Below are 15,925 nucleotides of genomic sequence, written 5' to 3'. Positions count from 1 at the left end.
GAAAGCATCCCCCTTGAGGTCTCCTTTTTAGTTTTTGGTTAAATTTTGTATAATGTTCAGAAGTCAAGCTGCTGTCAAAACAAATTCCTGTTTCAGCAAACACAAGCTAACAAATTGGTCATCCAGCTCATGCACTGTGAGAGCCTGGAGTCCCTCTGTTCAGGGTCTTCCTCTTCCCCTGTCGTTTGGCCTCTGATGGTCATGCTCAGCTGCTTCTGGGAAGAGGGTCTCTTTTCTGCCTCCCTTTCATTCCCGAATGCCTCTTCCCAGCCTTTCCCCCTCTTTCAGCCGATGCCACATTTTGCCACACAGGCCCTGATGCTTTTTCTCCCTCCCTGCAGTACCCCCACCTCCCCCTGCAACCCTTTACCCCTCCCTGTGTGACTGGCTTCTTTTTGATAACTGACCCCTCCTCGTGTTATTATTCGAACCCACTATTGTATAACATGCCCTTTTATATGAGGTTTCACAAAGGGCCCATTTGATCAGAGGGTTACGGTGTGCGATCGTGAGAAATGCAACTACATGGTGGTAACCTTTGTTTGGTCCAAAATGGTGGGCTGACCTCATCGCTTTTAATGCATAGCCTGGGCCATTCAGGCCCAAGTTTCACTTGCTGAGCACATTGAATTCAGTAGCCTGTCACAGATATTGCCCCTCAGTTATCTGGGTCTCCAGTTTGAAGAAGAAGAAGAAAAAAACAACAGTTTATAAGAACGACCAAAAATGAAAGCTAACTCTCCATTCGGAAACAACCAAGAAGAAAGCCAAGTGACATGTGTTCTGTTCTTTAGTGGTTTTAATATACACTCTACAATAAATATTTCCATCATTTCATGTCATTTACATTTTTACAGTAAAAATATATTCATATATGTAAAAAAAAAAAAAAAACAGGTTAAACATTCTTCAAAACGGCCTCCTAAAGGCATATCAACTGAGACTTAAATGCTGTGACCACATGAAGTTCCACAGATAGCTGCCATGTTTCGCTTCATTTTACTCTTTTTTTTTGTTAAACATTCTTTGTTGCTGAGTCCATAGCAACTTCTGACCACAGGCTTTTATTAATACAATATATCTGAGCTCATGTGTACCTAAGTCCTCTTTGATATGATAAGTACATCTGTCCTAAAGTCCTTCTGAATTTGAAATAGCTAACAGATTAGACAGACAATGTTTACATACAATCCAGAGCAGTAATTACACAAAATGAGGCAAACATGTATGGGCACTTGACTGTAATAGCTAATTTCTCTTGTAGTGGTTTCTGTTTGTTCCGGTTCATCCACAGTTCTCCCTCACTGGTTTCAGTCCTCAGCGGCCCCCTGAGCGCTGGTGATGGGAATGTTTAGTCCGTTTGCCTAAAGGATGCGCTGGGACAGCAAGAGGAAGGACATCAAACGGCCTCCTCTCGCTCAGTAAGTGCCCCCTTGGTAGTCGCTTCATGAAATGGGCCTCCCTCTGGTGCTGCTTGGTCTTGGAGGCCTTCCTTGGACGGCCCTTGCGTGTGAAAGCCATGTACCAACCCTCGTACTTGGCGTTCTGGAGTGCCGTGTAGTTGTTTTCCAGAACAATCTCAGTGAAGATGCAGTCTTTGCCACGTCCTTTCCGCTGGAAGAACAAAAAAGAGTTGACAGACATTGAGTTATTTTTTAGGATTTTCAGAAAGTAGAATAAGGTCTTTATTTCTAATCATCTAACCTTCAAAACCTGAAGAGACCAGCACAGAAAAATCTCAACATCAAATTTGTTCTAGCTTCCAACGTGTCTCAACAATGTGTTGCCATATGCTGGAAATCTGGAGTAACATTTCTGAGAAGCAAACATAATTCAAGATGTTGCTGGAGTAATATTGAGCTACAAAGCTACGGATTTCAGATTACCTTGCCGATCAGCTTTCCCCTCTTGTTCATACATATGTAGTATCCTGTCTTCACCCCTCTAATACGGATACGGCTTCCAAAAGAGTCTGTCTCCACCTCCAGTTTAGCTGCACAGAACAAACGGATTGGGATTAATGAGATGACATGGTGCAGGCATGCAGATTATGATGTTACAGTGAGTGAGACAAACGAGCTCTGTACGTCTTCCTGAATATATTCTTTTATGTATGCTAGACATGGTAATAAAGTGGAGTTACATCATGACATCTTTAAATGGCATTAAACGGCTCTGAAACAATCATGACCAGTGGATCAGGATCATGCAGAAAACGGATAAATTTCCCTCTTAACCCTTTTATGGGCCAGTAGCTTTAACAATGGTATGCAAGCCGTCCAAAATAGAACCAAATGACAGTGATTTTGCACGGAGCGATTGTTGTTGAACGTCTGTAAATGCTGTGCTGTGATGCAGTTCAGTCTGAGGATAAAGGAGAGTGAGAACACTGTGGTCAGGGACACAGCCACAAGCACAGAGCAGCGGTTAGATTTGGGCTGGTTACAAGAGTGACACCCACTTAGGATGTGCAGCCAATGTGTGCATGACTGACTCTCTCTCTCTCTCTCTCTCTCTCTCTCTCTCTCTCTCTCTCTCTCTCTCTCTCTCTCTCTCTGCCTCTGTGAGAATGTGTGTGTAGGCCGAGAAATTTAAAAGACAATGGAGCACACAGGAGAGGCAAGGAGAGGAAAAGGTATAAAGTGAAGATGCTGACTTCACCACTTCTTATAAATTGAGTCATACGTTGAGTTGTAATGCAATGAAAATTCCTCATAAAATCAGGCTCAGAGAGGCATTGAAGCGTTGTTATAAGGTGGTGGCTGTGGTGGAAAGATGGCTTAACGCACCAAGTGTTCTTTGGTGACAAGGATTCTGCTCCCCTCAGGATTAAAGAAAGGTTTTTCATGGTAATACTCTTTCACGATGGGTGTGTGTGTGTTTTTTTCTCAGACTATCGGCATGATAAATAATTAATTTGTTGCCATAATCTAGAAAGTACATTTATAATTGCTACCAATTTTTTTCCTGGTTTAGTAATTTCTCAACAGTCTACCCAAAACAATTTTTTGCACAGCTTTTTAACACTTCTTAGCACACCACTGAACTCCAATAATTCCCCTGTTTGTAAAGTGAGCATGTGTCCTATTTTATTGTTTTCCTGAGGTTTAAAAGCACTGAAATGTAAGAAACGGCGGCCTTTAGCTGTCATCAGTTCTGACTGCTCGAGCTTTACACAGGGGCTTTGAGTAAAGTTGTTTCATCATTTCAGAGGCCATAAAAAGTGCCTCCCTGAGTGGACTAACATATGTGAGCCTTCATTCAGCTATTTATTATATAACGATGTTTAAATGAGTTATTATACAAGCCACCTCACCAAAGAGTTTCCTATTTAGCATAATATCTAGAGGGTAATTTCCTGAAGTAGTCTTAGTGACGTATTCTCGCGTTATTTGTCAAACTTTGTATTTAAATTACGCAACAGATTTTTTAATATTTAAATTTATTAAAGGGTTGGTTAAGACATTTTGGTGAGTATAAATAGTAGTTTATTATATATTATAGTGTTAGAAGCTGTCACTGTCGTAACAAACACACTTTCCTCCCTGGTTAACTTCTTTTATAGTCATATTTTTCTCACCGTGCACCGCTCCGTCGTCCCCGTTGGCGTTCACTCTCTTGTTGGCCAGGACCTGGACGTGTTTCCCGCTGGTGCGGCTGTACAGCTGGTAGGTTCGTGTCAACCTGCGGCTCATCCGATCCGACAGCCGGCTCTGCTCGGTGACATGGTGCTTGAAATTAGGAGGAGACTGCACAGAGTTCTGCCGGACAATAGGAAACACATGTCTTAAAAGGTGAAATTACTTTTTAATGTCGCAGATTCTTACTTTGCAACTTTGTCTGAGAAATGTCAACTTTGAGGAGACTAACGCATGCCAGTCAAAGAGCCAAGGCCCCGTTCACAGTTAATCATGTCATTCAGCGTATTTCACTTATCCATCCATCTTATTTTTCTTTCGTTTACGCAGTCTAGGCCCACATATGCATTGTATCTTTCCTGAGATGCTTTCATGGACCCTCGGGGATGACATTTCCCTCTGATAGGTTGTTTTTACCACCGATGATCTTTCACCCCTGCCTGACTTCTTTTTTTCCTCATTTCAGCCCTTCTCTGTCCACATGTGTTTTAACAATCACTTAAAGGCTGAAGCTTACCTCTTTTCAAGATGTTTGAATTGTTGCCAATTGCCATAGCACTTGTAATAAAATGTTTTCATTGTTATTGCAGCCTATTGCAGATGTAGAGACGCTGAACTATAATCCGCTAAGCATGGCGCCTGCATACCTGTTAAGTTTTAGTTACTTAATTATGGAACCTAACGCAACATTAATGCATTTTATTGAAGTGAAAATGTGAGTTACCTGTGCGTAAAAGCAAAGCGCCGTGAACTGAATTAACCTGCGGGAAAAAGTCAAAATTAGAACCTGCTGCTTGAATTTGATGAAATAAATCTTAAATGATACATTGTTGACGTGCAGCAGTGTACTTACAGATAACCTAACCTCGATGTTCTCAGCCTCATCTTGTAATAGCTCAAATATTGCTTCATGAATACTCCACTGAGTCGGTGCTGCAAGCTCTCGGAAATAAAGTTCCTCCTGACGGGGATTTCAACTCTGTTTTATCTTCCTCTTGTTGCACATAGAAACTGATAGCTGTGACAATTAAGAGATCCAAAACTGTCAGGATCCCACGCAGGTAAAGGACCCACGCTTTCTGCTACAATAAAGAGTCCCGAAGATTTAAAGGCGCTGCGGTGTCAATCCAAACTTAAAGTCCCGGGAAGTGTCGCTGTCACCGAAGGGGCTCCATCAAAACCGCCCTCCGTCAATCACTTCCTCCAATGAGGGTCTTCACCCAGGCTTCAAGTTGACATAAATCCTCTCTGACTTTCCCTGACAGCGCAGTTGCAACTATTTTTAGTTTTACGCACGGATCTTTACGCATCAGCCGTCAGACAAGAACGTCGAGTTTCCTCCAAATGCTTATACTGAGAAAAGTTGAATGAATCCAGAAAGCTGCAACACGGCTTTATTTGTTTCTCTGTGCAGTTAAAGCAGTGATGCTATAGGTGTCCCTTTGTACGATGCACAGATTGTAAAATTCCAACGTCAGCCTTCCTCCCACACGTGCGTTTCTTGCGGTTGCCTCCAGCGCACATGCAGCATCTGTCTCCCTCTACATTTAAATACTTAAACTTGCGGGAAAGTCAATATCCTCCGCGAGAGCAGGCGGAGCATTCAAGCTTTGACCAGTTCGAAACTGAATACTTATTCAAACACTTTGCATATATCCAAGTTGCTCACATATTTGCAGAATCAAATAACGTGTTGAATGTGTATAATTAACCAACTTATAAGAAAAAACACATTTTAAAAAGCTTTGACGTCTGATTTATTAGTTAATATGCTGTTTTTTCATTTAGAGGTTAGATATTTATTTGCAACCATAACAGATAATCTTATTAATGTTTTTCTGTGTTTCATGTTTTTGAATTCACAGGGCACCTGGTTATTTGAACCTACAAGGAAAGCTCCCTTGTCGTTGAAAATCTGCATTTTTATTCCATGGTTGGAGATTGCTTGGTGGCCCCTCGAGACACACTTTGATGTACTTTTTCATCCTACATGTAAGTAATACATATTCCATGTGAACACATGACAGAATGGTTCTCACATAACATCTAAAGCTTCTGCTCTGCACACAAATGCTCTTTTGCTCATAATCATTTTTCCATAACTTTGGTTTGATTTTCTAAAATGTGTCCTGGGCCCGGCCTGCTCCTTACACAGCGTGGTTTCACACACTTCATCATGCATTTCACTTGTAATTATTCCTTGTGTCACTGAAGTGGCATGGTTTCCTTACTTGACTGGGAAAACGAGGGGCACTTACAACCAAAGATATACACAAAGACATACAAATATACAACATGCAGCTTTGAATTCAACAAGTATAACATTCACCTATATTAAGGGTTCAAGTGTTGCATTTTCTTACTAACTTAGAGATAAAATAACAAACGTTCTATTAAACTTCAAAGAAATATGTTAGAGATGTAAAAGAAGAATCTGCTGCAGCATGAATAAATGAGCATATGTGGGTGCAACAGGTTTGACATGCAAACCAACTCTGCACTATTCTTGTATTTTCTTGTATTTTACTTATGAAATCAACAATAAGAGTGCTCTTTGTGAAATGATGAAGAACTGTGACTGTACTGCTGGACTCAAAAAGATGCAAAAACATCTTGAATCTCATTATACTGCTGTAAATCATTTCTTTGTATCTTAATCCTCATGACACCTCGGCATATTGTCAAACAGAGTTAAGGTGATAATCTCCCGTATAGGTTTACTGATGTACAGCCTCCAACAAGGTTGAAATCTCATTGAGCCAAACCTTTTCTTGGACATCTTTTCTTACCTGTGAGTGTTCGTCAGTGCAGGCTCATGTTCTCTGTGTGAACACTATGGGAAACTTTTGCACTCTTCATGCAGAACAGCTGTCCAAGAGAAAGGTGTATTATATAATTGTGTGGATTTGGTCAATGTCTTAGCTGTAAATCAGTCATTTCAGCCAGTGCAGGGGATTTGGAGGGTGAAAATGGACCTGCCTTATTGGTTCCAGCGGGACATTGCAACAAGTGATTTTGCCACCTGGACCAATCCAGCACTTTGTGCTTTCATATGTTGACCCCTATAAGGAATGATCGCACATCTAAATATGAAATCCACATGTATGATAATTAAAGAGATTGAGTTTTATGAAGGCCACACAATGACACATCCACAGTGAACCCACAGATTACTTCAGTCACGAGTCATTTAAAGTCATGTCTTTGTACTTAATATCAATCAGGAGAGACAAGTTAATCATTAACGATAAATATGTATTTTACAGAAATGATGTCATTTTGAACTATAGTCAGAGTCTCTTTGGTGCTTGGATTCTTAGGGGGATAGGGTGATTGAAGGGTGTCTACCCTGAGCAGGAGCAAAATCTATTCCCCTGTGGAGTCCAGACATTGGTGGTGGAGGTGTTGACCAATGACGTTGCCTAGGACTGATGAGACAGTGGAGCTGATCAAACTGCAAGGATTGGGCAGAAAAGGGACGATAGCTGAAAATGTCATCTACAGCTGATGAAACCGATGAAGCTGTGAATCCTGGGGTGATGGCAGGTCACATGCAAATATGGCATGAATGCACTGGAGAAAGAGAGCCATATTTAAAGAAGACAGCAGTAATATGATAGGCTAACAAAGAGGGTGTGTCGCAGTGAATATGTTCAGGTGATAAGAACAGCTGGGAATATGAGGAAGCATGCATGGACGAGTGAAAGCACAGTGAATGAAGTGAAATGAGGAATGAAACAGCATGCATAATACAGTCTTCCTGACTAAACTTTTACCAGAGCTCCATAACTTGCACAGCTTCAATGGAAAATTAAAGTGTCAGTAAGCAGCATAAGCACTGCAAAGGATTAAACCCCCCGCCTCTCTCTCTGGTACCTCACATCACTCCGTCACTGCAAACTGTCTGCTCCACTCAGCTTGTTATGTTGGACTCACTCAGATCCAACAAACAACAGTCTGTTATTCATGTTCGTACTAAATTACATCATAAATAATGATATTAAGGGGATTACTTTCAGTGTGTTTGATGGATAACAGATACACTGACAGCTGTTCAGTATACATGCGAAGAAAGTAAAACAGTAGCAGGTGTGTGCTGTTGTGCAGGCGGCACCATCAAGGTGAGAAGAGAGAGAGAGAGTGAGGGAAAGAAAGAGAGAAAGGGAGATGCAGTTTATTTAACATAACAGTCCACTTTATTTCTGATAAATTATGTCCAATGACTACTACAGTTATCATCAAAGTGATGGTTCTTTGTGTGAGAAGTCAGATCTTGTACAGAGTTGTTGTGATTGGCTAGTTATGTGCAAACTAGCCCTGATAGGATGTTTGTTTTAGTCCAGATGAGTTAAGAAAACTAAAAACAAAGGAGGGAGCTCTCAGACAAATCAGACATAATTTTTCTTTAACATCAAGACCGTGGCTCAGTGGGTGGAGTCGGTCATCTTTTAATCGGAAGGTTGGCGGTCCGATCCCAGCTCCTGCAGTCACATGCTGAAGTGATTTTGGGTAAGACACTGAACCCCAAATTTCTACTGCTGTTGTTTAGCTATATAAGTACAAGTCCATTTACCATCCATTATGTTGTTAGCAACATGGGATGATCAAAACTTATTTCCACCTAATTGTAATGGAATCATTTAGAGAATTGATATTGTCGGAGATGAATACTGAATTTCTTCTCCAGGTCATACATTAGTACCTGTTATTACCCAGTCCATGTTCTTAAAGGAATATAAATATATCTTTATAACATATGCTTGTTTACTTTCATGCTATAGGAGTAAGATTAGATGAGTAATTCCAGTCTCATATCTGTGAACACTTGTTAACCTCACTGTGACTCCAGGAAGTCATTGCTTCAACCCAAAACAAGGCTGGCACCAATACCCAAACTTTTTAACACATTACATTTTTAGAGTTTAAAAAATAGGGGCTGGGGGTACTGGTGGTCTAGCGGTATAAGTGCTCCACATACAGAGACTACAGTCCTCATTGCAGGGGTTGCCAGCTCGATTCCTGGCCGGTCGACCATTTCCTGCATGTCTTCCCCTGCTCTCTACTCCCCACATTTCCTGTCTCTCTTCAGCTGTTCTATCAAATAAAGGCAAAAAGGCCAAAAATATATATAAAAAAAAAAGGTAGGGGCTGATATGAACACCTTTAATTTCAGAGAACTAAGCTAGCTGTTTTTCCTGTTTCCAGTCTTCAGGCTTCGCTATGCTAACCAGGCCCGATTGTTACTTCATATTAAAGCTGGGGTTGGTAGTCAGATTTAGATTATATATTTGTTATACTGGTTCAAATGATCTTTATGTCCCGATGGCAATCAATACATAATGTGTTCTTAAAAAAGAGTGAAAAAAAGCCGATATCTACAGCCGGAGTAAACCTGTGAAAACACCAACCAATCCCTGCCATCAGGAGCCGAATTATGAAACCAATCAAATCCCATCCTGCTGTTCTGCCCGCCTCCTGCAAAGCGTACATTTCATGTTTGTTTGTGTTTTTAACTTTCACTATGAGAATGTTTTGATGTTTTCCTACCGCTGAGTGAGACATGAGTTGACGTAGTGCAAAACACAAACGATGTGCTGAGGAGGTTTTGAATCAGTCACCATCATATGGTCACGAATCAGCGGCGCTCGTGCATGTGAGCGGGGGCGTCGTTTTGTATTTCCTGACATATTTAGTCATTCTTTTATTAAAGGAAACTTCTTAGATTGTCTTACAGTCCTTTCCAACAGTTTTTGCTGCTATGAACATTTACTCCACCACGGTAAAGGTGATACATCTCTTTAACTTCACCACAGTCACCAACAGCTACTTGCAATTGAGGAACGTCTCTGCGAATGCAAATGACATTTGGTTAAGGTGAACTGTCCGACGGATTGGGCTAACATTTTCCAGACTCTACATAAAGGGCTCCTATGAAACATGATCAAAAGCTATCATTTTTTATGCTAGTTTTTCACATACCTAACTGTCTGCTGCCTTACTCCTGAGACTACCAGCTTTTCTGGCCTCTTAATTTGTTTGAGAAGAGTTGACACACATCCAAGTTTTGCCTCAGATCCCAACCCTTTTCTCTCAGTCTCCCAATGCTGCTTTTCTCATTTGGATCACAGTTTGCTAACTAATTCAAAGCCCTGGTATCAGCGAATGAGGTACAAAAACAGCAATCAAGAGAAACGCTGTGAAAAAGAAATCAGAGAGAGGAACTTTTTGGCAAAGACGCGCATTGGTTATTCTTAGAAGAGGAGTGACTGAATGTCTGAAAAGGCCCCAGAGCAGACTACCATTCAGTGAGAGGTATTATTCCTCCTTGCTAATGTGAGACATAAAAATACACACTCTTGTATAAGGCCGAGCCAATGGAAAGGTAGACACCATGGAGGAGAAGAAACAGAGCCAGAGAGGAGGACTGACAGAATATGAGAGAGTGTGTGTTTGGGTGGAAAGAATATGTGTGATTCTCAGTGTCATCTGGTAGCAGAGCAGTTTAGCGTCCAAACCTCAGCGGCTTTTCAGAAGAGAGACACTCCAATCACCTGTTGTAATTATGCACTGCTGCTTTGTTACGACAACCTGAACCACATAATGAGCCTGTAACCACATCACCACACACATCACCACTAACTTACCTTGACCTGGCTTGAAATATGCCGGCTCACATATTCATCGTCTCTGAAAGTTTGTTTGTTTGTAGAAGAACAAAGAGGATTAATCACATGCTATCTTATACAACAACAAAGTGTGTGACAGTTGTATTAAGTTACCCTTTCAGGTGTGACTCATAACTTTATTGATGCTCGGTAAGTAACTTACTAAATAACACTGCAGAGCTGCGTAGACATGTTCTCAAATCAGTGACTTTAAATTTTTGCAGGAAGTTGTTGCACAGCTGCACAAAGTAAGAAAAGCCTGGGCCAACCTTAAAGGTATAGTTAGCTTTTTTGGAGCGGGGTTGTATGAGGAACATGTCAGTAGTAAGTGAATTTTCCACAGGGGACACCAGTCAGCTCTGTCCCTTTGTTGAGAAACCAGCCAGGGATCTGACTATGGGCTATCGACCGATTTCACCACATAATTAAGCTAGCTGTAAGAAAGTCTGACACAAACACTAACAGCTGATCAGTGCGCTGCAGGAAGAGGAACATGTATATATTGCATTCACAAATAGTGCTGAAACAAAGTGGCTTCTTGAGAGCAAAGTAAAGGCTGGTTTATACTTCAGTGGCTGACGCTGACATGAGCACTACATACTTTTGCTTCGATGTGTCCACGCAGCTCTGCAGTACTACACCGAAACAGTTGAGGGCAGTGTGGTCTCTAGTTGGATTGCCTGTTTCCTGTCTCGCCTCGTTTTCAGCTTGCTTTTTTCACACCAGAGTTTGCACGTAGGCTTGTGTGTCAAAAAAGACCTTCGTGGTAGGCTATGGCAATTTAGTCTCTTTTTTATGTTTTAAGGCTACCATTACAAAAAGAAGGTTGTCTGCCTCCCAGAGCTGACTGAGTGATTTTAAACAAGAGGGGCCTGATCATTTCTCTACCCATACTACTTTTGGAGACTTTAGGTACCACAAGTAATGTGAATGCAATGTTCTAACAAGATAATAAGAAATGAAGTAGTAGAAATGATGGTGCCTGACCATTTGGAGCACTGTATTGTCTTCTGTCTTCTGTCTTGACTTTATTGGAAGCCAAGCTAATTAATTCAGAAGAGATAAATACATGTGCTGCAACAATCTGTTGCATTTGAAGGGCCAATGGTGCATTGTCAAAACATCCATCAAATAAAATCTTAGTGAAGTAACTTTTGAGTAAAAATGCATGGACTGTGCCTTTTTTTATTGTTGCATAATTTTTAAACAGGATCTGCTCAATAAAAAAAGGCTGTTCTAAAACATGTGGGAGTTAAAGGCACATACTGAAAAGTGGAATTCTTAAATTCAGGACTGACTAACAGGCGTAGTTGACTGAATACAAGGGCATATTTCTTGTTTTTCGGGGCTATGAGTTCAGATTATTGAAGATTGTACATATCATTCAAAGACAGTTGGTTAGTCTTTTAATTTTGTAGGTGAAAGTGAAAAAAGTCTCTTTGCACTACACTGGGCCTGTGTTATGATTGTTGTTTCTGCCCTTTAAGAAATGAATTTGGACGGATGGAAAGACAGTAATTGTTCTGTGCCATTAAAATGAGGTAATCAGGGTGGGGGGTGTCTGTCTACCTTTCAGTGACTCGCAGCAGCATTCTCACACACTGATGATTTGCGTAGTGTGTTGCGTATATTAGTGAGTGTGTATGTGCTGGTGTCACATTGCCAGCGCCTGAGAAAATTGTTACTGTGAGAAAATTTGGAAAATCAAGTCAAAGTTTTCGCCACCGAATGACGTTTGATGTACTTACTCGTGTTTGAGCGGAGCGGGGAGCTTGAATGACTTTTTAACTGGATGAAACGACTGTCTGGGAATGACCCCGGTGTGTAGAAGTGATTAAGGAGACCCAATTTGCCATAACCCAAATGTGTTTGCATAACGGCTTTTACTGGTGTTCCCAGCGATATTAAATAAAGCTCTCTGCTGAAGCCCTTAACAACTGTTGAGTGTAGCAGGTCTGTTTGACTATTTCTCTGGGTAAGCTTGTCTTCAAGGCCCTTCACAACTATTTCATCATCCACTAAGTCTTAAATTGTTAATTTTACTTTTGTCAGATAAACTAAAATGATAGCTATAAAGACAAAGAAGCACAGTGGCATCCCCATGAGGAGAGGTGTGTGTGTGGCGTGAGGTAGAAAGCTATGAAGTTGTCTTTGGCTCTGTCAGAAAGCTCTTCCCTCCCAGCATCTTGGATGTTCCCCTGGATTTCACCTCTAAACCCCCCACCCTGAACATGGCGTGATTTACTGTCTTGTAAACACATAGGAAGTAGCATTGAAAATGGTTTAACAAAGTCAATAAAAGCAGACATCATTCCTGGTATTGGGGGTTGGTGGGGTGAGGAAGAGGGGGAGGAGATGGAGGTGGAGGTCTGGGGTGGCTGAGTGCAGATACAACCCCCCTCTCTCTTTCCTCTCTGGTTTCACCTTCTCTTCTCCATCTCTATCTTCTTTCCTTGTCTGTCATCTGTGTCCTCTGTTTCCTTTCCCTCTATATTTCGGGTTTCTCTTTACTGCTGTTTTCATGTCCTCTTTTTTCCCTCTACCCATCTTCTACACCACACCACTCCACCCCCGCCTTTTCTCCTTCTCTCTTTTTTTTATTTCATGTGTTGGGCAGTGGACAGCCAGAGCAATGGCTTTAACAGACCTACCTGCAGGGCTGCTTAGGGCGGCTCTTTCATCTGGGCTCTGGAGAAAGAAGCCCCCGGCCCTGAAACAGCTGTGCAGACCTGGGAGTGAGAGGACCATGAAAAAAACAGAGAGAAAGAAAGGAAATTCAATGGTCCTGTGGGATTCATACCTCCCCATGCCTCACTCTTGCTCTTTTTTTCCATTTCTCTCTACCTTTAACATCCTCTGTCTTTCATTCTTCTTACTTCAGCTTCATCTTGCTTCTCCATCATCTAACAAAGTTTTCATGTTTTTTAGTGACACCATTGTTGTTACACTTTAAGCCTTATTCACTCACCACCATAAAGAAACATTTAGCCACTGAACATTAAGTCACTGTGTGGCGTTTTTAACTGATTCTGAAAGAGTCTCCCTCTCATACTGATGTACTTTCATTACACACAGTTCAGTAAGATTATAACTAACAGGGTTGTTTATCTATTTAAACTGAATTGTAGTGCCCACGTTTGGGTTGAATCCCCATGATAAAAAGCTGGGTTGTCTTTTTTAGCACTCACCTATAAGTGGTTATGCTTAGGGTTAGAATAAGTAAAGTGTGGCAGTAAGTTAGCAAGCAAGTTTAGATAAACACTACCAGTCAAAAGGTCAATGGTTTTTATTTATTTTAATTATTTTCAACATTGTAGATTAATACTGAAGACATCAAAACTATGAAATAATCTGGTTTTGCCATAATCTGGATTACAACAGTAGTCAAATAGGGCTATCCATTGTGTACTAACCCTACCTCTGAACAACACAACTGATGGTCTCAAACACATTAAGAAGGCAAGTCATTCGACAAATGAACTCTTGACAAGGCTCATGTTAATTAGAAACCATTCCAGGAGACCACTTCATGAAGCAGACTGAGAGAATACCAAGAGTGTGCAAAGCTGTCATGAAGGAAAAAGGGGGCTACTTTACAGAATCTGAAATATAAAACATATTCTGGTTTGTTTAACACTTTTTTGTTCATTCAATAATTCCATATATGTTCTTTCACAGTGTTGATGTCTTCAGTATTAATCTACAGTGTTTCAAATAACTAAAATGAATACAAATCCTTGAATGAGAAGGTGTTTCCAAACTTTTGACTGGTAGTGTATCTTTTTATGTAATGTTTTGTAGTCATGCTGGAGCAGGATTAACTAAAAGGTGTATGTTTTCTGTTCAAGTATTATTTTAAAAACTCCACACCCAGGCTTTTGTTCGGTTAAAGAGCAAAATGGCAATGAACAGGAGTTAATTTTTATGCCGTGTGATTGCTTCACTGCTCTTTCAGGACACAACAGTTAAACTGCATGCACATTTATGTTAATTGGATATTCATTAGGACACTAGAGCACACATCGTATCATTGGGGCTGTGACGGGTAACGTAAAACCAGTCACCTTTTTTAAACTGACTAAATGTAATAAATCCCAGTTGACAGAGTTTTGCTGTTGTTACATTAAAGTTAATACTCTTACATAACTACAAATCAATGCATACTTCATCACTCAGCATTCTGTAAAAAGTGTTTGATCTGTCTTACATTCACTTGCTTCAACAACAATTGCATGCTATTGCAAGATCCACAACCTTATGAGAGTGGGCGATGATGTTCATGGGAAATGCAGTTCTCATCTTGAAAAATCACGACCAAATTCATCCAAAGGGGTCACCACAACATGTAAACTCCTCACAGTGCCTCTAAACTCTCTGATGTGTTTGTGTTGTGTGAGCCTTTGGAGATCTTTAAATGCAAATATCAGACAAATAATGTCTGATATATTACTGATTAGAAGGTATTTGCTCTTACTCTAAATGCTTTGTTTGTATGTTTGTTCATTGTTTGTGATACACTGCTGTATTTGCTGTAGCCAGTGCATGGTTGTAATGATTGCTGTTGTTGGCTTCTCCTGCAGAGATTATAGCAGGTATCAGAAAGAAGCTCATCTTCTGTAATTTGGTCTAAATAACACAATTAGGATGTGATTCCATGACAGAGAGAAGGTCACAACTTGACATTTCAGTTCTATAGTGAGATTTTGCTTAATAAAATATTACCAAGTGAGTTTAAAAACCATCAAGGTTAGAAAAAACTACATGAAGCTGTTTAAAATCTATTAAACTATGTATATTTTTTGTATTTTGGTTCTCTGACAGAAAAAAGAGGAGCTGGAGTTTTGGAGCTCGACGTAATGTCCCTCATGTATCATCAGCATCAGTCCACTCTGTGATGAGATCATTGTCCTGGTTCGAACATTCCTCTGACTCCTCCAAGAGGTGGGGTGTATTGTAAATTGGAGCAACATGGTGACAATCCATACCATCCACAGAGATGTTGCTCGTAAAGTTCTCTGTTTTGTTAAGATTTTTAATCCTCTCGTTGCAAGCCCACTCTGCACTGTCTCTATGAGTTGATTTGTTTGTGCTGGAAAGCTTCATGCTGAGGTGGATCACTGTAGTGGCTTGAATTTATGTTTGCATGTTTGCTATAAATATGCTCTTTTCTGGCAATCTTTGATATTTGCATGTGTATCTTTAGCCAAGTTTGTGGGGTACAATAGCAGACCTTGGTGTGCAATCTCTCCTGGCTTATAGGTGCAGTGTGGTGTTTGAACGTGAATTTTATTCAAATCACATCCTAGATAAGCCAAGTTTATTATCCATTAGGAAATTCTAGCATAGTATGGGCCTGGAAACATAGAGACACAACCATAGACTGCATAACTAATGGATGTAGTATCGGTGACGTCACCCATCTGTTTTAGAATCTCTGTTTTGAGGCCAATCGTCGAGCTATTGTGACGTAAAGAGGCGGGCCTTGAGCCTCCTAGCAAACAGCTACAGTGTTCCCGCCTGTCAATCAAGTCAGCTGTGCCTCTCATTGGAAGACTCGTAATCTCAATATCTTTGGAATTACCCGTTACGAAAAATTCCCCCCCCCGTACAGTGTGTGCTGAT

The 15,925-nt window shown here is 40.7% G+C and overlaps 1 protein-coding gene and 1 long non-coding RNA gene across 2 annotated transcripts; one reads left to right on the top strand and one right to left on the bottom strand.

The window, feature by feature from the left end:
* Positions 1-855: 855 nt before the first annotated feature.
* fgf8b (fibroblast growth factor 8 b) lies at positions 856-4,707 on the bottom strand. Its single transcript, XM_034688474.1, has 5 exons — positions 4,492-4,707; positions 4,363-4,399; positions 3,581-3,761; positions 1,887-1,993; positions 856-1,614 (listed from the first exon to the last, which is right to left on the bottom strand). The coding sequence occupies exons 1-5, from the start codon at positions 4,548-4,550 to the stop codon at positions 1,318-1,320; spliced, it is 681 nt and encodes a 226-aa protein (XP_034544365.1). The 5' UTR covers positions 4,551-4,707; the 3' UTR covers positions 856-1,317.
* Positions 3,603-15,658, top strand: LOC117816278. The gene is made up of 3 exons (XR_004631917.1): positions 3,603-3,794; positions 5,504-5,630; positions 15,125-15,658. It is a non-coding gene; the product is annotated as an uncharacterized LOC117816278 (long non-coding RNA).
* The last annotated feature ends 267 nt before the right edge of the window (positions 15,659-15,925 follow it).

The sequence above is a fragment of the Notolabrus celidotus genome, chromosome 7, assembly GCF_009762535.1.
Source record: "Notolabrus celidotus isolate fNotCel1 chromosome 7, fNotCel1.pri, whole genome shotgun sequence".
NCBI classification, from domain to species: Eukaryota; Metazoa; Chordata; class Actinopteri; order Labriformes; family Labridae; genus Notolabrus; species Notolabrus celidotus.
This window is presented reverse-complemented; position numbering and strand designations above follow the sequence as displayed.

Bases quoted from the DNA above. Each gene is read 5' to 3' on its own strand.
- fgf8b (XM_034688474.1), bottom strand. From the start codon at position 4,550: ATGAAGCAATATTTGAGCTATTACAAGATGAGGCTGAGAACATCGAGG. The intron at 4,400-4,491 runs GTAAGTACACTG...TTTTTCCCGCAG, and splicing joins ACATCGAGGTTAGGTTATCT to GTTAATTCAGTTCACGGCGC. The intron at 1,615-1,886 runs GTAATCTGAAAT...TTGTTCTTCCAG, and splicing joins GGGGAAAGCTGATCGGCAAG to CGGAAAGGACGTGGCAAAGA.